Here is a 21123-nt window from a genome sequence, read left to right on the forward strand (position 1 = left end):
TATCGTAATTGAATTAACTTTGTTATAAAATTTTTTACATATTTTTGTACTGCACAATGATCAGTTTTTAACTATATTTTTAATGCGAGTTGTTTTGAACAATTTTTTTTGTGTAAAAAGTACGGCGCGGAGTCTAGGAAAACCATTCTGAACTGTAATCTTTGTGCTTTGTCTTTGTCGCTTTGTGGTGTGCCTCGCTGATCGAACGTGCTGTGTTGCCCTAATCACCGGTAAGTTTTCGGCTTATACGATGAAAACGAAGTTTTGGACCGCTGGATGGTTTCTGGGGGCCTTTTTTGGTGCCGAACACGCGATCTATAGGTTTCATATAGGCCGCGCTTCATCATGGATTGCGACGGTAGCGTTTCATCGAGCACGTGTGACTTGCTCAGGTTGGGAGTTGACGAACGCCCTAGGCGGTTTTTGTTGTCAGTTAACGTTATGAGCTTCGCGATGTGTGTATTTGATATGATTAAGTTAGCATTAACTACGAATAGTGCCCATCGGCATGCTTGTGTCATTTGTTCGGCTCGCGTAGCTTCGAAGATCCGTCACGCCGGTGTCAGTCCATTCATAGTTCGCTGTCCGGAGAAAGTTCGCGAATGTTGATCGCACGGAAATCGCTCTTTTGCGTCCTGATACCGATGTGGTTTGGGTGCATTTAGCGTCCGAATTTAATGCGTTGTTGCAGCAAGTAGAGGTTAACTTTGAAGAGGTGTGCGTGGGTGTGTGACGCCAACCTCACCAGCGAGTCCTTTTATGGCCATTTTTTTCATGGCCGCCAGTTCAGTTTTCGAACAGGCACATTGGCCGGTTTCACCTTTTGCCGTTCATTTCTACGGTGTTCTTTAGCTTCTTGCGGCACAAAACAGGTAAAGAAAGATGTTTCGTAAGGTGGAAATAACTCCGGAGGAAAGCCTTGGAACTGGCATGACTGCACAAATGTGGAAAATTGGATCGAGGGAAAACCTCGGGGCGCCGCATACAACAAGCTTATTCCAGTGGTAATGATCTCAACGTAACGTGGGCATGTAGTACGTAGTACACGCTTAAGAGTTCGTTTTAAAATTTCTGAACTTGATACTTCAAACATTTCTTATTTTCCCGCCATGAGCGTCTTTCTTACCTGATGTCGTCTCAACATTGAAAACATTTCTTAGGGCTTTTAATCAGCTACTGCATCACTTTATTTTTTACTTTCTTTCCGGTTAATTGTACAATAATGTACCTCACTTGTTAATTTGCATGGAGTTCAGGTTATATAACTATTAGGTGCTTAAATCTATTTTACATAGTGCATCTATTTTTCTAGGCTATTATCCTTGCAGTTATTCAAAGAACCTGGTGTACTACGTATGCTGTTAAACTTTCAATTTTTTTTTCATGCAGGTGTACTTCATGGAATTTATCCTATATTCTTGTTTGCGTTCACTTATGCATACAAGACCCTTTGCACAAGCTCTTGACTGTTTGTCAACTTGCACACATTAGTCTATTTCTTCCGAACTTTGGAATTCAGCAATGTGAATTATGATGGGCGAGTCGGGGCCGAATATGTAAGGGTAGTGATAATTTAGTGCAAGCTGGAAGCATTCGCTTGGCCGGTGCCAACATATGACAGCAGAACAAGTTCTTTTCAGCAGGACTGTGTGTAATAGCACTGTCCGCCATTGAATTCCCATCTGATTTGTTCTGGCAGCACATATGAACTGTTATTCACATTTGTGAAATATTTGTCCATGCTAATGTGTATATACCAGAAATAGAAAGAGCACCTGTTACCAGATGCCAAGCTTTTCTTTTCTATCACAGTGCACTCGTTAATCAAACTCAATCACTTTGAACATCAGTGCATCAAAATTGGAGCTTTGGCCTGATCAGCGTAGTCTGTTTGAAAAGGTCCCTGAAAGGGGCTGCGAAACACTGCTTGGGGGGATACCGGCTATACTTCAGGTGGATTCTTTATGTCACAGAGATGCTGACTTAAAAAGAATTACAGGAATCAATGCACAGGAACGGGAGATACTCAGTGAAGAAATTTGAAAATACAAGCAAACAAAACGCTGCCCTCAACTCGATTTTGGCGGGGCTTCCCACTCCTATTTCGCTCTCCCAATGACGGCACCTGGCGCAACCAATCAAAACAGCCTGCCAGAGCACATCGCGGAAGTTTGCACCCCACGGTTGCATACTCTCTAACTCATTCTTGCTGAGACTTGAGACTGGCAGCGTCGTTTCAATGCCAGAGCGCCCCTGGTGGTGTATTTTTATTTTACTTGCTTTGCAGGACTCTTATTTAAGACAAACAAGTTGTTTTTGTTGATCTAATATAAAACGCAGACAGGTGACAAAATGCGTCTCTATTTATTCACGCAATTTGCAGTATATTTACTGTTTGTCCGATCAAGCTCGCGCCAGGCGATGTCATATCCGCTGCTAAAACCCGCCACTGTGTGGCGACACCATAAGAGCCATGAATTTGTTTTTGGGAGGACATTAAAATATTAAAAAACGGAATATATGCGGTATTACCGACGCTAATAGCACCATTATAACTCACTGTATGCAATCACCAGGCAAAACAGTCAACTAAGATTGTGTTTCTGGGCCCCTTTAATTCAAACTCCGCATAGTTCCGCAGGTAGGATGCCACGGATCCATAACACTGTGTCGCGTGATTTGCTGTCTCGTAGCCAAATCAGCGATTCTGTCTGCTGCAGGAGTTTCTATGCTAAAACTTGCGGGGTGGCCTTTGCAGACTCACCATGGCGCACATTGACAACCTGAATGCCGTGCGGATCCTCAAGGGTGAGGCTGAGGAGGAGAAAGCCGAGACTGCACGGCTCTCGTCGTTCGTGGGGGCCATCGCCATTGGCGACCTCATGAAGAGCACGCTGGGACCTAAGGGCATGGTGAGGAGCGGTTGTGTTCTATGTATACCACAAGCTGTCCTGTTCATTGAGTGCGCCTTTCGTTTTTAAGCACTGCAGAAAGATGTCCTGAGCAGCATCAAATAGCCAGGGCTGTGAAGCTCGTTAGTCGTAATGTATCCCAGGCTCTTTGCTTTCAGTTAAGATAAGAACTTATTGCTGTGTTTCACTCGGTTGGGACTGTCATATGACTGAGCCGCTGCGGTGGCTCGGTGGTTATGATGCTCGGCTGCTGACCCGAAAGACGCGTGTTCGATCCCGGCCGCGGTGGTCGAATTTCAATGGAGGCGAAATTCTGTAGAGGCCCGTGTACTGTGCGATGTCAGTGAACGATAAAGAACCCCAGGTGGTCGAAATTACCGGAGCCCTTCACTACGGCGTCCCCATAGCCTGAGTTGCTTTGGGACATTAAACCCCAATAAACAAAACCAAACCTGATAGAAATGCATTTTGTGAGCTCAGGCATAGATAGCATGACTGAGTTTTCATGTATCCTGCCAAAAAAGGGTTAAGCTGCCTGCTCTGCAAGGTATTTCATGCACTTAGCTTCTGTCAGCTGGGAGGTGGATTGGCGTTCACCATTCCCCTTCCCCATCTTGCTTTTCAGGACAAGATTCTTCTGTGTCAGGGTCGCCAGGAAGGCAAGGTCGAGGTCACCAACGATGGCGCCACCATCCTGAAGGCGGTGGGTGTCGACAACCCCGCTGCCAAGATCTTGGTTGGTAAGTGGGGGGCAGGTGCCGTGCAGAGTGAGTTGCAAAGAGGCACGCTGGCCAACTTTGCAGTTTAGTTTCAAGCTCGGCTGCAGTAAGAGATTTTAGCAGTAGAAGGGGGTTGGTAAGGTGGTGGGTGCGCAAGCACGAGTCACTCTGCTTGTGGATTGGGGCTTTTTAAGAGCGTTAGCTCTTACTGATAACATTTCGAGATTTCGTGGGGTCTGCTACTACCCTGAGATCACAGCGCCATCTGTGGCAGCAACTAGAAAGCGCCACATCTCGCATCTCGTTCATATCAATTCTAGTAAACCAAACAGCTAACGCTCGTCACTTCGTCTTCCGGACGGTGGTGGCCTTTTTTTTTTCTTTCAGTATTTTCGAAAGGGTGCACTGGGCAGTACTGCAGCATTTCATTTTGCGAGCTCTTGCTTGTGTTTGTGCTTCTTCATTACAAAGCTAGATGTTTAAAACTTGCCAGTTTTGCTGTGCAGGTTAAACACTAAGGATTTACTTGGTTCGTGTGGCGGCCTTGTATAATGGTAGCCAAATGGCGTAGGAGACTCCACCGAAAAACAGCAGCTTCGAATTGCTTAGAAATGCTCTCAAAGGGCCCCAAGAGTGTGCATCCCTTAACTTTAGAACCATTGCCGCATTTTAAAACATTTAGTTTTAAGAGGTACCCACTGCTGTGGATTGGTGGTTAGGGCGCTTGGTCACAGAGTCCTCGGTTTCGAACCCGGCCGTAGCAGCCGCATTTCGATGGAGGCAAAATGTAAAGGTGCCCGTGTGCTGCGTGATGTCAGTGCACATTAAAGGGACACTGAGGAGAAATTGAAGTTGGCTTGTATCGACAGAATACCAGCTCCTGATTACAAAAACGCCACTCATACTGACAACAAAGCTCTTGTAACGTAGAAAAGAGCAGGAACCAAAATACAGGTATCGCCGCCACAGGCCAAACTCGCAAGTACAAGCGTGATGAGATCATAGAACAAAACAGTGTTGCTAGAACGAATGGTTCTAGCAACACCAGGAACCGAGAAAGCATGCATCACTGAGGCGCAGCCAATGCATGCGCAAATCTCCTTGACGTCGCCAGATGGCGCCACGTGCCCGGCTGCTACGCGCGCTCTTGAAGCATCGGGACAAATCAGCGCCTGTTTTCCGGCGGTAGGCGGGCTCCCGGTATTCCGCTAGCGGTAACAAGGTACACGGTATGCTAAAGCTGTCTATTTGCGAGAACTTCGTTGACGACTTCGAGAACGAGATCCATCGTAACGCTGGCAAAACGCCAGTGCAAACGTAATCGAAGCGACTGTAGCGACGGCCGCAATAGCCGATAGATGCTTTCAACGTGCGGCCGGCGGTAGCTTTCTTTTCGGCTGCTGCTAGGCCGCACTGCTGGCAGCCAGAAATCACGGAGTCTGCGTTACGTCATGTGCACGTCATGTTTCAAGTCTCTTAGTCCTCTGTCGTCATAGACGAATCCCAAGTTTGAATCAGAGCGGCGGGAAAAACTTTTTCAACTTCGAATCAAAATTTCTTAGAAATAAATGCATCGTTCGCTGCCGGCCAAGTGGCAACAAAGCCATGACATGCCGAACTATCGGATTTTACTATAAAAAAATATTAATAGTGCTCTCCTCAGTGTCCCTTTAAAGATCCCCAGGTGGTCAAAATTCTTCCGGAGGACTCTTTCTTCTCTCACTTCCTCCTTTATTTATCCCTTCCCTTACGGCGCGGTTCAGGTGTCCGATGAGATGTGAGACAATTACTGTGCCATTTCTTTTCCTCAAAAACCGATTATTTTTTCTTTAGTTCTAAGATGTTGGCATGGATGATTAACTGCAGTAGTAAAGTTTGATCAGTCTCCATCCTTTGTTGTGAAGTGCATGGCAGTGGTGACTCGGTGCCTTCCGTTTTCTGTCATTGCGCTGGCTTACATTGTTCTCTCTGAAGATGCCGCAATCCTCATCTACACACGCCCCCATATTTCTCCCGTTTACGCTCTCCCCTGCAATGAACCTATTTTGCCTTCGCTGTGATGCTTCAAGGGCACGACTCACTGTTCTCCTTCACTTCAGATCAGCGAAATTTATTCCGTAATAAACTGATCCATGATGAAAAACTGTAGTGCTCGAGACAAGGAACACAATGAAGACGACAGCACATGCGCTGACTTTCAACTGAATCTTTATTCAATGCACAAACAGTTTTTAAATACTGCGCAAGCATCAAAATATCTTCCCACCAGCCTATCACACCCCAAGTCACTTTTCACATTTTGTTCAAGCCATCAAGAAATATCATCTCCTCCTTTGATAAAGATACAGACGGGACACTTACACACTTATCTTCTAAGTTTTTTTATTCGTCTTGCTTCAACAATCTCCCGTGTTAGCTGTTTCCTGCTTTTGTTAAGCGCCTGGCATTCATCGAACTTCGGCATGCATGCTTCTGGTTTACATTCCTCACAGTGTTCTGAAAGATTGCCTCTTTTATTTTCTATATTCCTACTGTGCTCCCGTAGCCTCTCGTTTAGGCATCTCCCGGTTTGGCCTACGTGCACCTTACCCCATGACAGTGGCAAGGAATACACAACACCTTCTGCGCAGTCAACAAATTTTAATGTATTTATTTATTCAAAATACCTTACAGGGCCCAGAAGGGCATTGAGTAAGGGGGGCAAAAACAATAGATTAAGCAAATAGGAAGAATAAATTAAAAACGACGCGTGATACAAGGCAAAAATTAAACACAATTATAAATATACAGGGCAAAACGTAACTACAAGACATACATCACCGCGAGCAACAAAAATTTTAATAGTAGCAAGAATGCATCGCATGTGCCCAATACACATCAAAAGAAAAAGCAGTAGCCATAAAAAACATACAAATGGTTGAAATTGCACAAAAAACCAAAACTTAGTAAAATACCAACGAGAAGAAAAGGGAACCAAGGACACAGAACAACCTGAAACAAGACACAATGTCGTTAAAAAAAATGTTTGTGCAGCTGGCCTTGAAATGATTGGTGGTTGCCGATGGATGCGATACAGTTGGGAAGATCATTCCAAAGAATAAGGCACGTGGAAGTGCAGATGAATTGAATGCTAGGGTTCTCCCGTAAATGCGTTTAATGCTATACTGATTATGTAGGCGGCATGAAATGCGTGAAGGCTCTTCGAGGGGCAAGGGAGATGGCCTGGTGCTGTGATGATATTTATGAAGTAAGCATAGAAGAGCGAATGAGCGACGAATATGTAATGGTTCGAGGGAGATATCAAGTTTAATCTTAGTGATACTGGACTGGGGGTGGTACTTTTGTGTGATGAAACGAGCGGCTCTATTTTGTACGGATTCAAGCATGTTGATCAGGTAATTTTGATAAGGGGACCACGTAGGTGAAGCAAATTCTAGTTGAGGACGCACGATTGTTAAGTAAGCGACTTTTCTCACGTTATTAGGGGCGTTTCACAAGTTCGGCGCAGGTACCCAAGTGATCTTGAAGCTTTGGCACAGATGGATTGAATGTGCGTGGCCCATGAAAGATTATCCGTGAGGTGAATACCTAGATACTTATAAGATGATGCCCGAGACACTGCGGTACCTTCAGTGGAGTACGAGAAATTAGAATTACCGTATTTACTCGCATAATAGGCGCACTTTTTTTCCAGAAAATCCGGCTCAAAGTTCGGGGTGCGCCTATTACGCGGGGTGAAATTTCCGGAAATTGTTCGACTCGCAAAATTGAACACACCGCGTAAACGCACTCGTGTACGGGCCGCACCCCGTTTTCGCAAAGAAAATGTTAAAAAAAAAAAAAAGGGTCCGTGTAAGGGCCGCACCGAAACTTTCGGAATGCACGCGCCGAGGCCTCCGCGATCGGCTCCGGCTGCGCGCAACAGGCGCCTGATCGCGGAGGCCACACGCGCACAGGAGCTTTCAGACGCCGCCCACGGAGGGCACCCAAGGCCAAGCTCATCATCACCATCGTTTTCCTCCGCCGCGAGCTTTCGCTATCTATATCGCCATCAGCATCTCCAGCTCTTTTTTTTGTTGTTGTTGTTGCTGTCAAGCGCCGGGATTTGCGGTAGCGCGATAGTTATCGTGGTTTATGGCTTTGCCGCGGAGCGTTGATGTTTTAGCTCGATGGGCAAGCACCACACGGCTGGGAGTTTGCTCTCGAACACGGCAAGCGTGCGGCAGGTCGGAAAATACGACGTGGCCAAGAAGTGCAGCAGTTGCGACTGCGGCGTCCCTAAATTTTCGTATGCGACTCCAAGCGTCGAGGTTTTCGCGGGCCTAAGTCGGGAACGTTTCCGGCTGGAGATGAAGCTTTCCAAACCGACGTTTAAAGTGAGCACCCCTGAAAACTGTGTGCGGCTGTTCTACGCGATGTCGTTGTACGTGCTGTGGGTCCGCAGCAGCTGCGACGGCAGCAGCACTAGTAGGGACTAGTAGTCAGTTCAGCAAAAACTTTGTTAAAATAAAGATTGGGAAGCGGGGGGTGGCGAGGCGTCGGCTTGCAATCGTGTAAATACAGTATTGATCACAGTGCCAAGTTCGGGGTGCGCCTATTATGCGCGGAAATAAAAAAATCTGATTTTTCGCGCCCTAACTAGGGGTGCGCCTATTATGCGAGTGCGCCTATTACGCGAGTAAATACGGTAGTATGCTTGCGGGTGAAAGAGATGCCAGTGTATCTGGGGCCGAAAACACTACCTGAATGCCTACTCGTTGACCTATCTTTTTGAGATTATGGGAAATCCTGTGCATGTATCCTTGTTCATCATGAGCAACCAACTCGCCCAAACATCTACCCTGGTTAAACTGATCTAGCTTGACGTGGCCCGAGCACCTTCAATACTTTTTTTTCCTTGGCCCATGCTTCCCTGTGCAGACATCTCCAAGGTGCAGGATGACGAGGTGGGTGATGGCACCACCTCGGTCACGGTGCTGGCGGCCGAGCTGCTCAAGGAGGCCGAGCGGCTGGTCGCCATGAAGATCCACCCGCAGACGGTCGTCTCTGGCTGGCGCCAGGCGACCGCCGTGGCCCGCCAGGCCCTCGAGAGCTTCGCCGAAGACCACAGGTATGCGTGTGTGTGTGTGTGCACTCAGGTCTTGGCAAATCGGACAGGGCAGTGTGAAGTGTGGGCTCGACCTGTGGGGAACACCTGCTTACAATGCCAGTCTCGAAACCAAAAGCGTTTATCGCTGGGCTTCTCAGAACTGTATTAATTATGTACATTGTTTGTTGAAGGGAAGCTGAAAGGGTTTTTTGAGAATTCGAGGTTATTCAAGAATTCGAATCTGTCAAGCATCTAGGTAAACCATGCAAGGTATTTTTGCACTAGCATTTAAAATGGTGACCTAATCGTCGATTAAATCCGTGACGATGTTTAGGCTTCTCCTCACTACGTTGGAGGAGTGCCACGAAACTCGGCAGTGACATCATTGTTGCCGAAATTTCAGTGTCCGCTGCTTACGCCTGCATGCTGCTGTGCGTCGTCAGATGGCACCAAACAATGCATTCTGAGCTTCACCTTAGATGGCGCCGGTTTTCTTCCATGTAACAACCGTTTCTTTGCTGGAAACATAGTGACGTCATACTTGACGTCATTATCAGGGCCTCTGCCCGTCGCTGTGCACATGAGAGAAGCCTGAACGCCAACGACGGCTTTATTTGGCGATTACGCCACCATTTGAAATGCTAGAGCAAAATGATTTCGCATGCTTTACCAGCACATTTCGCACATTCGGTGACCTTAAACTCATGGAATTCTAAAACCGCTTCAGTTGCCCTTTAATGTAAGTTGTACGTTAATCTACGTTGTACATTAACCCTTTGAGGGTCGAATTATTTTGAAGAAAATTTTCCCAGGTGGTCAAATTACTTTATTGCGGATCTTGAATCTACAAAATGTATATAATCGAGAATAAATAGTAAAAAAAAATTAGGGACAGTACTTTGGTGACAGCATTACTCACAACTGGAAAATGTTCAATAGAATAGAATAGCAATGGTGATAAGCAAGCTAAGAGCAGCACCAATAAAGATAGAAATCAACTTTCGCCGCCTCTGCAAAACGGTGCCCACAAAGAGAAAACACGTTTCGCGCGACTCCGTTGCGATCCCGCGGCGGAATCGAAACCGTGTAGGCGCATTGCCACAGAGGGCGAGAATACCTCGCGAGCTACGGTGATAAGCAAGCTAAGAGCTGCGCCAGTAAAGATAGAAATCAACTTTGGCAGCCCCTGCAAGATAGTGCTGACAAAAAGAAAACTCAAATTTCGCGCGACTCCGTTGCGATCACGCGGCGAAACCAAAACTACTAAAGGGGTGTTGCCGCAGTCTGTGCCGCCGCGCTAAAGCTAGACATAAGTTCTGCTTATCTCCGTAAGAAGGCAGCACAAAATTCAAACACTTCTTGTAAGTCCTAAGAGGTGGCAGCACCCCCCAGTGAGCATGCATTGTTCTTTTGGCGCAAAATTTCAAACGGAAGATCGAAACCGTACCCGTACGGCAAAGACCTTGTGGGACAGAAAACCGCCGCCGTACATATACGGCAAAAACCTTCAAAGGGTTAATGCTGCAGTATGGTGCGACAGGGATAGGCTTCTCTTCGGGGGACAGGGAAGCTTTTTTTCAATTATGCAGTCATAATTGTTAGAGTGGGACCGCCCGCATTCAGTTGTGAGACCACTTCTCTATTTTGTTAGTTGCTAGATTACTTCTTTGCCTCTTTCGGAAAGCAAAACTCAGTGGCTTCTTTATGTACGTCAGTTTGGGGGCAGGGGTGCAGCTTGACCCTTTTGCCAGGGTCGTAGCTACGTCTGTGGTCTCAGTGTGAGTGGTGCCTGCATGCAGTGCGGATGAGGCCCTTTTCCGGGAGGACGTGCTCAACATTGCCCGCACCACGCTGGGCTCCAAGATCCTGGCCCAGCACAAGGAGTTCTTTGCCAAGCTGGCCGTGGACGCCGTGCTGCGGCTGAAGGGCTCGGGCAACCTGGACGCCATCCAGATCCTCAAGAAGCTGGGCGGCAGCCTCACCGACTCCTACCTGGCAGAAGGTGGGGCCACTCCCCTCCTTCCCCCTGGCACAGTGTCTGCGATTGTGCATGAGTCTTTATTTATTTATTTTAGTTATTTTTCTGGAGTGCCTGGCTCTCACTTTTCTAGGGAGTGAGTATTGCTGGCTACTTTTTAAAGAGGGAGAGGGTCTTGACATAAATTTTAATAACGAAGTTCCAACCATGAAATCTTCAGGGAACATGTATATTTTTACACGCTGATTCCAAATATGTAATTTAATTTCATGTACAACAAGTCCCTGTGCACTTATGCAATACGTTAGGTAACTTTTGCCAAGGGAGTGAAAGAAATTCTACTGCTGGGAACTTGTTAGATTGCATGTCATTGGTTTCTCTTGAAATCAAGCTATGCAATAAGGGTAAAATTATCATCCTGCTTGTTATAGAAGGTGAGTTATAGGATTTTGAAATCATCAGTTCCTTCCCGTTTGTGAAGTGGCGAATTCAAAACCCTGTAAGTCAACTTGTATGATGGGCGGGATAATAATTTTGCCCTTATTGCATAGTTTGATGTCAAGACAAGCCAATGGCATGTGTCCTAACAAGTTTCCTGCTGCAAAATTTATTGAAAGCTCTCAGGAAAAAGTTAACTAACATATTATATAAATGCACAGGGACTTGTTTTACATAAAATTAAAGGTGAACTGAAGAGGAATCTGAACTTGTCTTTTTGCCGCGGGAACTCGATCTACAAGTTCTGAGCTTTCTTAGAAACTTCGATTTATTGCCCTGTGTGGCCGATTTCCGTAATTAAATCGAATTAACGTCCGGCTCCCACCTTTTTTTTTTAAATTCTCCCGCGTACGGTGGGCGGAGTCGACCAACGCGTCTAGTGCCTTTCACCCAGTCCCGTGGTGGCTTGGCGCTCTGCCATCGGCGGAGTAATACGAAGTAGTCTGTAGAAGCAAATAGTCCGCGCGTATTTTTATTTCTGCGGGCTTATTTTGCGGCTATATTATCTGCGAATGAAACTGTTTATTCATGGAAACCTAAAAAACAAAATAGAGCGAAAGCAAAGCCTCCACGGAGCTGACTGAAAGGCACTTCAAGCGTTGGTCGACTCCGCCCACCGTACGGGGAGAATTAAAAAAGTAAAGGCGGGAGCCGGACGTTAATTCGCTTTAATTAGGGAAATCGGCCACACAGGGCGATAAGTCGCAGTTCCTAAGAATGCTAGGAACGTGTAGATCGAGTTCCCGCGGCAAAAAGACAAGTTCAGAATCCTCTTCTGTGCACCTTTAAATTACATATTTGGAATCAGCATGCAAACATACATGTTTTTTGAAGATTCTTTTATTATGACTTCATTAACAAAAATTTTTTTTTTTAAGACCAGCTTCCCCCTTAAATTCCTTCTGGACAGAATGACAGGTCCATTTTGTGGCTAGGAAAAAAAGACTTCCAGAACAGGAAATAAAGCTGTCACCTTCTTTTACCTGCCAACTCTCCTGGTTCACCTGGGAGACCCCCGATTTTTGAGCGAACTTTCCGATTTACTGTCGCGTCCCTATATTTCCCGGAAAGTTCTCTGCCCGCGCAGGAATGGTTTTTGGGGAACCAGTGTGGCAGAATCGGCAGCCGCATCATGATCGCCAGCATAGTCATCAGCGGGCGCACTAGCAGCATCGGCGTCCTCGGCTAAGCAGCCGATCAAAGCCAAATCAAGCCAAGCCAAAGCAGCTGTGGCTGCTTGCATTTCGTGCGCACTGTTACTGCTGTTTGTGTTTGTTTAGGGTTAGCTAGGGCGTTGTGTGTGGTGCAGTGTAAACTTGGAATCCTCGTGTCCTTGGTGTCATGGGGCTATTAAAGGCGCGGAAAAAATATTTGCAGAACTTTTCGTAATCATATACTACTTCTAAATTTTCGTGTGCTACATCCCCCTACCCCCCCCGGTTGGCACAAGTTAAAAATCTCGATTTTTGATCTCGCCAGGTTGGGATGTTCGCCTTCTCTATTTTCTGGCACGGTGGAATGTTTCCCTAAAGGGCACTATAGCTGAGTTTTCTTTGTGAAAATAGCTTGGGATGATAAGGAAAGTAATTGTTTGGTTGTGAATGTGTTTAATACAAGAATTGGGGCGCGATTCTCCAAGCGGGGAAGCTTGTGTTTTGCTTAAATTACTAAAAAATTTTGTGCGAACTTTCACCACATGCAAGATTTCGGACTTTTCTCGATGGCAGGGCACGCTGCATGTCTGCAAGGATTAGGGTCACAGAGTTTTATTGGTCACTTGGATGTGACCACCACTCCTAGCTCTATTTGATGCACATTAAACTAGGAGCCATGTTAATTTCAAATAACCTGTGTTCTTTCATGCGCCCTAAAATTGCTGAATGAGCTTGTTTTGATTCATCTTAAAGCAGCGCGATACACAGGACGAGAGAAAGAAACAAGAGACGACACGAGCGCAATCTAACAACTGAGTTTTATTCCTAGAAGGGTTAGTTATATACGCACCTAACACAACGATAAAACACCGACACATCGCGATAGCCCTCACAAACCCGTACGCGCATGTAGCGGACTGCAAAAACCGCCTCATCCCAACAAAGCCATTCAGCATCTTAGCACATGACAAGACCCTGCAATCATCCTGTCGCCACACATTCCCCGAGAGCGCGAATCTCTTTATCGACGAGATTAATGGAAGGCGAGGCGACACATATTTCAGTCTCCTGGCTTATCAAAAACGCCTCAACTAACTCCCTGCAGGTCCTATCTGGGTGACAGAACAAGATGTTAGTCCTGTCCAAATGGGGGAAGCAGTCTTTACATTTTTGGCAATGCAAAGCCAGGTTCGAGGACACCGCCCCTTTTACTGACCTGCGGTGCTCAAACAGCCGCTCATTAATACAGCGGCCTGTCTGGCCGATGTATGTCTTGCTGCAGGAGAGCGGTATCGAATAAACGACTCCAGTGTTACATACGACCAGTGGTTTTTTGTGGGAAACTGTGCATTCATTCCTTGCTTGGTCGTCCCGGCACTCGATCTTCCTCCTTACCGCACTGCACACTCTGCTCAGCTTATCCTTCGCTGTAAAAACCACTTTCACCCCAAATCTCGAGCCTACCTTCAACCGGTGAGACATGCCATGAACGTACGGAATCGCCACAGTTCTTGTAAGCATGCCGTCTTTTTCTTTTGCTGGACAAACGCCCCTAGTCAATATCCTCTCAGATATTTGAGCCAGAGCCATATCCGGATAACCAGCGTCCCTCAGTCTCTGAACCTGCCCCTGGAAGCTAGTCTGAACCCTATGGGAGCACGATACACTTGCCTTGAATCAAAATGTGCCTGCCATAATTGTGATGGTGCCTGCCAGCTTGGACTTGGCAACTAAACATCACTTTAGCCGGGCCGTTGCAGCTGGTAGGAGTACTGGTGTCGGGCATGGTAGCAGTTCCCAATGAGAGATGTGGCCCGCTTCTTTAAGATTTATCTGCTTTGACGTGCCCCGCAGGCTTCCTGCTAGACAAGAAGCCCGGTGTGCACCAGCCCAAGCGGGTGGAGAAGGCCCGCATCCTCATCGCCAACACGCCCATGGACGCCGACAAGGTCAAGGTGTTCGGCAGCCGCGTGCGCGTCGAGTCGGTCGCCCAGATCGCCGACATGGAGCTTGCCGAGAAGGTCAAGATGAAGGAGAAGGTGGGTCTCTCTTTTTGTCCTGGACTAACGTGAAGGAGGTTCCACAGTGCTGTCGAGCAATGCAGGCATGCGGCTTTGCCTGCGTCACTGTTATTGCTTAGAAGTTGATCTTGGACAGCACTGACCTGCGGCCTGCTTCTGTGGTTCTTTTTTTTTTTTCTGTGTTGTTGGGGTTGGACTAGCACTTGTGTAGCTGGGTACGGAAGTGGGAGATTCACAAGCTCCCAGCTTAATATATGGGATGCTGGTTCGGTTTTTGCATTGCTCTTAATGTTACCCTGAATAGGTTAAATGTTTAGGGGAATCCCTCAAGGTGGAGTAGATTTGTAATAAGGGAGTAATTACTCATTGACATCCACCCAAGCGCAGCCATACGGCTACAAAGGAAAGCTATAGAGCTTTCTCTGTATAGCTTTCCTTTGTAGCCATATGGCTGCGCTCGGGTGGACGCCAATGAGTAATTACTCCCTGATTACCCTGAATAGTTTGAATCGTTGAAAGTGCCATCAGATGCCTTCACTTTCACCAGTAAATGTTCATTTTCAGAATACTCACTACAGAGGCTTGGAGTAAAATATGCAAGGTTCTGTATAAAATGCTTTGATTTAATGGTTTTTAGATGAATGCACGACCTAATTACTTTAGTGTTAGTGTTCAGCTGTGCGTAAATTTGTTGCAGTTCAGCGAAAAGAAAGACTGTGATGTAGACAAGCTTTCCTCTGGCTGCAGTGTTCAGTAGACTGTTGATTGGTTTATCTTTTTGTTGGAAGCGGGGGAACAGAGTTGGTCTGCTCGTCAACCCTGCTACTGCTAATCACTGAGTAACAAGTAACGGGTGATATCCTCACGTTGTTACTACAGGTGGACCAGATCCTGAAGCACAACATCAACGTGTTCATCAACCGCCAGCTCATCTACAACTACCCGGAGCAGCTGTTCGCCGACGCTGGTGTCATGGCCATTGAGCATGCCGATTTTGACGGCATTGAGCGCCTGGCCCTGGTGACAGGTGAGCGCAGTTCGGATGATGCCAGCAGTCGCAAGCAATCCTACTGGCTTGTATGTGTGTGCTCACTAGGATTAAAGAACCCCAGGTGGTCGAAATTTCCGGAGCCCTCCACTACGGTGTCTCTCATAGCCTGAGTCGCTTCGGGACGTTAAACCCCATGAACCAAACCAAACCATTTTGAAACTGAAACAGAGACCCAGCACAGGGACCCTGGTTACAATGAAAGTAGCACTAGATGGCGTCGTCTTTAAATAGTCTTCATAATTGCTGCAAAGAGCATATGTGTATCGGTTATAGATCTTCCTCATTTCAGTTCAACATGTGTGATGTGGTTTGTGTGATTAGGGATATCAGATGCAGCCGTGTGGCCATCACTTTTTCGGTTGCAATGATCCTCGCTTTGTCCCCAGTCAATCTTGAGGGGCCCTTCACGACTGCGTCCTCTTCTAAAGCATTATTGCGAACACGTTCGTTTTTCACATCCCAAGCGTGCTGCCGCAGTTGCTTTTTGTAGCTTCCTATTTCACCCTTGCAGTCTGCACGGGAATGCCTAAACAGCTCTGCCGAATCTTTCCTTTGGCAACTTGTCTGTCACGCTTACTAGCTGATGCTACATTTTATTGAAGGGACATTTGCAGCGTGTGACTCAGAATTCCGCAAGACGCGGTCTAGGCATTCTTTTGTTCCTAGAACGTACGGCACAGAAGCCTGCTTTCTGAGGGGCGGGGGTGTCCAGTTGCCCGCAGCTTGACAGCTGTCAAGATTGTTTACGCAATCCCCTTGTGCTGTCTGCATTGGGGTTTACAAGCGATGAAAAGGAAACTACAGAAAGTGACTGCAGCAGCACGCTTGGGATGTCAGAAATTCAGCAGTGGCTTAGCTCGGCTATGCCAGGTCGTACGTTGCGAGAGCTGGTTCCCCTTGATCCATTTGAGCTGCTGTGCACTGCCTGTTACGCTCCGCATCCCGGCGCCTCCGCTTGCAAGCCGTTCTTTTCTTTGGTCTGGCGTCTCTGCTGCTCGCTTGGCCTTTTCGCGTTCATTCTTTCTACGCAGAGTGGCCAAGTGCCAGGTGACAACTTCTGGCTCCAAGGACTTATCCTGTCGATACGGCCGCCGTGGCGCCTCCGCTTTATACAGTCTAGCCCGTTTATAACGAAGCCACTTATAGCGAAATAGTGGTTATAACGAAGGGATTTCAATTTCCCATTCCCATTTTTCCATTTTCAATACATTTTGGGTCCGGTTTTAACGAAGTAAATAAGAGCGCGTCAGCGGATATAACGAAGAGATTTAAAGGGACACTGAGGAGAAATTGAAGTTGGCTTGTATCGACAGAATACCAGCTCCTGATTACCTAAACGCCACTCATGCTGACAACAAAGCTCTTGTAACGTAGAAAAGAGCAAGAACCAAAATACAGCTATCGCCGCCACAGGCCAAACTCGCAAGTACAAGCGTGATGAGATCATAGAACAAAACAGTGTTGCTAGAACGAATGGTTCTAGCAACACCAGGAACCGAGAAACCATGCATCACTGAGGCGCAGCCAATGCATGCGCAAATCTCCTTGACGTCGCCAGATGGCGCCACATGCCCGGCTGCTACGCGCGCTCCTGAAGCATCGGGACAAATCAGCGCCTGTTTTCCGGCGGTAGGCGGGCTCCCGGTATTCTGCTAGCGGTGACAAGGTACACGGTCTGCTAAAGGTGTCTATTTGCGAGAACTTCGTTGACGACTTCGAGAACGAGATCCATCGTAACGCTGGCAAAACGCCAGTGCAAACGTAATCGAAGCGACTGTAGCGACGGCCGCAATAGCCGAGAGATGCCTTCAACGTGCGGCCGGCGGTAGCTTTCTTTTCGGCTGCTGCTAGGCCGCACTGCTGGCAGCCAGAAATCACGGAGTCTGCGTTACGTCATGTGCACGTCATGTTTCACGTCTCTTAGTCCTCTGTCGTCATAGACGAATCCCAAGTTTGAATCAGAGAGGCGGGAAAAACTTTTTCAACTTCGAATCCAAATTTCTTAGAAATAAATGCATCTTTCGCTGCCGGCCAAGTGGCAACAAAGCCATGACATGCCGAACTATCGGATTTTACTATAAAAAAAATATTAATAGTGCTCTCCTCAGTGTCCCTTTAATACCAACCGAAAAATAATCTGCCAATCAACACATTTTTGCGTCCTTTCTGACTCCATTTCTCTGCAATCTCGAGCCTCGCGAGCCCCAGCACTTCGACGGGGAAGAGAAAGGTGCTGTCTTTGAAGACGAAGCGCGCCATTTTGGACGAATGGACTTCGTTTTCGCCGACGAAGACCTTGTTGCCACCAAGGACTTGACTACTGAAGAAGTCGCCGGGAGCGTCATGGAAGAGACCTTGGCGGAGAGCGCCTCCGACAGCGAATGCAACGATGCTAGTTGTGCCCCTAAGCCGGTCACCTCCGCAGCGGCCATCGCAGCTGTTGACACGCTACGGATGCACCTCGGGAGTCCGGAGTTTGACCAGATCTTTGGTTCGCAGTTGGATGGTATGGAAGCCGCAATCCTGAAGTCCGCACTCGCGAAACGTGTTCAGGGGACGCTGGACGACTTCTTTCAGCGGCAATAAATCGGTATGCCGACGTTTGCATTTTTTTTTCGTAGTCCGCATATTACGAAATAGCGGATATAGCGAAGTGATTTCCGATTCCCGCCGACTTCGTTATAACCGGGCTAGACTGTACACGCAGCTGCGCATGCACTGTTATGCATACAGATAGCACGCGGCATCCACGTGTGTCACGTATGGCCGCGGCGATCCTCTGACGTCACGCGCGGCGCACCTGCTACTCTTCTCTGGTTGCCGCACATGTGCACAACTGTCTACCCAGGCTCACGGCGAAATGCTTGACTGGGTAGCGTAGCTACTAGCTCTCGCTACAAAACAAAACGTTCATAATAGCGCTTTAGCAGACCGTGCTGTCTTGAAGGGCCACAAGATTGACAGGACAAGGTGAGGATCGTCACAGCCGAGAAAGTGACATCACTGCTGCATCTGAAATCTGTAATCACACAGACCACATCACACATGTCGAACCGAAATGAGGGGAATCCAAACCTGATATACACACACTCCTTGCGGGGATTGTTCAACCCTATTTGAAAGCGACCCCTTCTGGTGAGGCTTTCATTGTGAACAAAGCCCCCTTGCTTGGCGTCGGAACTTAAAAAATGTTTTTTGTTGGTCGGCGCCTCTGTTTTTGTTTCAAATGTAGCCACCCAACCAGACGAGATTCCGGCATATTGTCCTCTTCATCGTTTGATTTTGCAGTCCAAGCACACCATTCTTTCGTTTCGCAAAGCAAGATCATTGTGATTTCATTGCAAGAGACTACACACGAAGTCTCAACATGCTCTAAGATTCTTGAAAAATCTATACAGTTGACGACCGATTTTTCGGACTCTCAAGGGGCCGCGAAAACGACCGAAAAATCGGGCAGTCCGGAAAATCAAATTTCACCGAAAAAATCACGACTTATTACCACTATGCCGGAGAAAGCGGCCAATTGTATTGCACACATTCTAAAGCTCCTCATGACTATATTTCGCCGCGCGAAATACCGTATAAACACGTATAAGGGCCGCACTTTTTTTTTTCCAGATTGGAGGGCCAATTTTCGGGGTGCGGCCCATACACGCGATATGCGAAAAAAAAAATTTTTTTTAAGTAAAAACACACAAACCAGGGAATGAGCGACATTTATTCTACGTTCAATCGTCACTCGCGAAGTATTTAGACTCCTGAGCTGGTGCTGCGCTCTGGTGCACGCTCATGCCAAAAGAAGCCGCGCAGCATGTCCACTGTCAACGCGTAGCCGTTGTTCCGAAATTCCATCACATAGAGGAGCAGCTCTTCTTCCGGTTCAGGAAACTCGCACGGCTTGACTCGGAAAGCGCGCTTTTTGCAGCTTGTGTTTCTCTTTTAGTTGCACCATCATCGGACGCACTTATCGGCCAAGTCGAATTTCCCGCCCTTCGCACGCTTACCGACCGCGTTCGAGAGCTAACTCCCAGCCGTGTAGCTTAAGGTGCTTGCCCATCGCGCTAAAACTGTGAAGCTCGGCGGCAGCACGCGAAAGCCACTATCACGGCGAACGCGCTAACACGCATGCTGACGCGCGGCGATACTGATGCCGATGTGAACAGCGGAAAATCGCGACCGAGAAAAATGTTGATGATAATGATCACGGCGCCATCCATAGACGGCACTTGGAAGCTCCGGTGCGCGCGCGTGGCCTCCGCGAACGGCGCAGCGCCGGAGCAGATCGCGGCCGCGATAAGTTCCGGCGGCGCGCCGCGCGCTTCGATCGCGGAGGCCACGGCGTGCGCGTAGCCTCCGCAATCGTATTCGCGTTCCGTGTTCGGGACTAAAGACTCGGCACAGATGAGTTCCGTGAACTCAGACTACGGTTCAAGTTCGTGCAGCGGAAGACATTCAAGGACAGTACGAATTCGAAAACACGCGAGCACAATGTGCCGACTCGCGCAGAATTTCAGCGTCGCAAGTTAAGAGGCTCCCTTTTAGCTTGAATTTCATTTTGTTTGATCAAGTTTTCGATCTCTCCGCAGTTTGAATTAATGAGGTTCCACTGTACACATTATATGGCGGCTTGGGTACTGGCGGCAAGTGCGAAAGGTCCGAAAAATCGAGTGGTCAGTTGCGGTGCGTCCGAAATTTCAAGCGCTCTTACTCATTGGCTCTATACGCCATGTCGCGGTGCCGTGAAAAAGTCCGAATAATCAAGTACAGTCCAACCTCGTTATAACGAAGTCGCATTTTGCGCGGAAATTCGTTCGTTATATCCAATATTCGTTATAAAAGTATGCACTCAAATTCCCGCAAAAAAGGTCGCTAATAAACCCAAGTAAAGAGTACTTTAAGATGGACAGCACAGGGTTGAAAAAATGCACTATCTTTGAATTTAACGCGTGGTATAAGCATATGAAACCTCGCCTTGCATTTTGTACTGGAAAGCAAGAGGAAACTCACAAATCGGGCTGCTGGCCAGGTGCGAAAACTATGTTATTTAAAAAACGACGTAATCTCCATTTGGCGGCACTTCACACTATTTGACAGGTTATATTTCTCGACGAAATCAACACAGAGCAGCGCTTTCCCGATGTCAGCTGATTTGGCTACAGGTAGGTTCTCGAGGTACCCCCTCAACTTCCTGGCCATGTCAGCGGCCTCGGCGCTGCTGAGAGCTCGCACTTCGCCATCTTCACATGCATCGCTGTTTCTAGCATCATCTGTAGAAACCACCTGATCAGCAATTTCTTGGTCGGTCAGTTCGGGCGCCACAGCCAAGTTGTCATCTGCACAGATGAATTCCTCGAACGTAACGTTCGGAACCGCCAGCTGACGCCATGTCGTCTCGCTGAAATTGTCCGCTTGCCTCCCAGTTGCATGCGGAAGCTTTCTGCCTACTTCTCGCAGTTCTCGGCGCCAACGGCTGCTTCTTCGCCAGACAAGACGTGGCAAACAATCCGATGGCAGTCATTAAATCGCTGCAGCCAGCCACTGCTTGCATGAAAGTCATTGTGGCCTCTGACGGCAGTGAGACTTCTCGCCTTCATTTGAAGGACGGCACCAGACACAGGCAGATTACGCGCTATAACGTCCTTGAACCATGCAAACAAGGCATCTTCAACATCCTGTCTTGCTGTCATTTTTCACAGCGCCT

The 21123-nt window shown here is 47.6% G+C and overlaps 1 protein-coding gene across 2 annotated transcripts in view; it reads left to right on the forward strand.

The window, feature by feature from the left end:
• CCT2 (chaperonin containing TCP1 subunit 2) overlaps positions 1-21123 on the forward strand; it is a 30706-nt gene that overhangs the window by 220 nt on the left and 9363 nt on the right. Inside the window, exons 1-7 of one of the 2 annotated variants that reach the window (XM_089560940.1) lie at positions 75-230; positions 2759-2912; positions 3538-3652; positions 8552-8741; positions 10520-10722; positions 14205-14389; positions 15251-15398. In XM_089560940.1, coding sequence (XP_089417066.1) covers positions 2766-2912; positions 3538-3652; positions 8552-8741; positions 10520-10722; positions 14205-14389; positions 15251-15398 — 988 coding nt within the window. In that variant the 5' untranslated portion in view covers positions 75-230; positions 2759-2765. Of the gene's footprint in view, positions 1-74; positions 231-2758; positions 2913-3537; positions 3653-8551; positions 8742-10519; positions 10723-14204; positions 14390-15250; positions 15399-21123 lie in introns of those variants that run through there. The other variant, XM_089560941.1, reaches the window with a different exon arrangement.

The sequence above is a fragment of the Amblyomma mixtum genome, chromosome 9 (assembly GCF_055824585.1).
Source record: "Amblyomma mixtum isolate Tamu chromosome 9, ASM5582458v1, whole genome shotgun sequence".
Classification (NCBI taxonomy): domain Eukaryota; kingdom Metazoa; phylum Arthropoda; class Arachnida; order Ixodida; family Ixodidae; genus Amblyomma; species Amblyomma mixtum.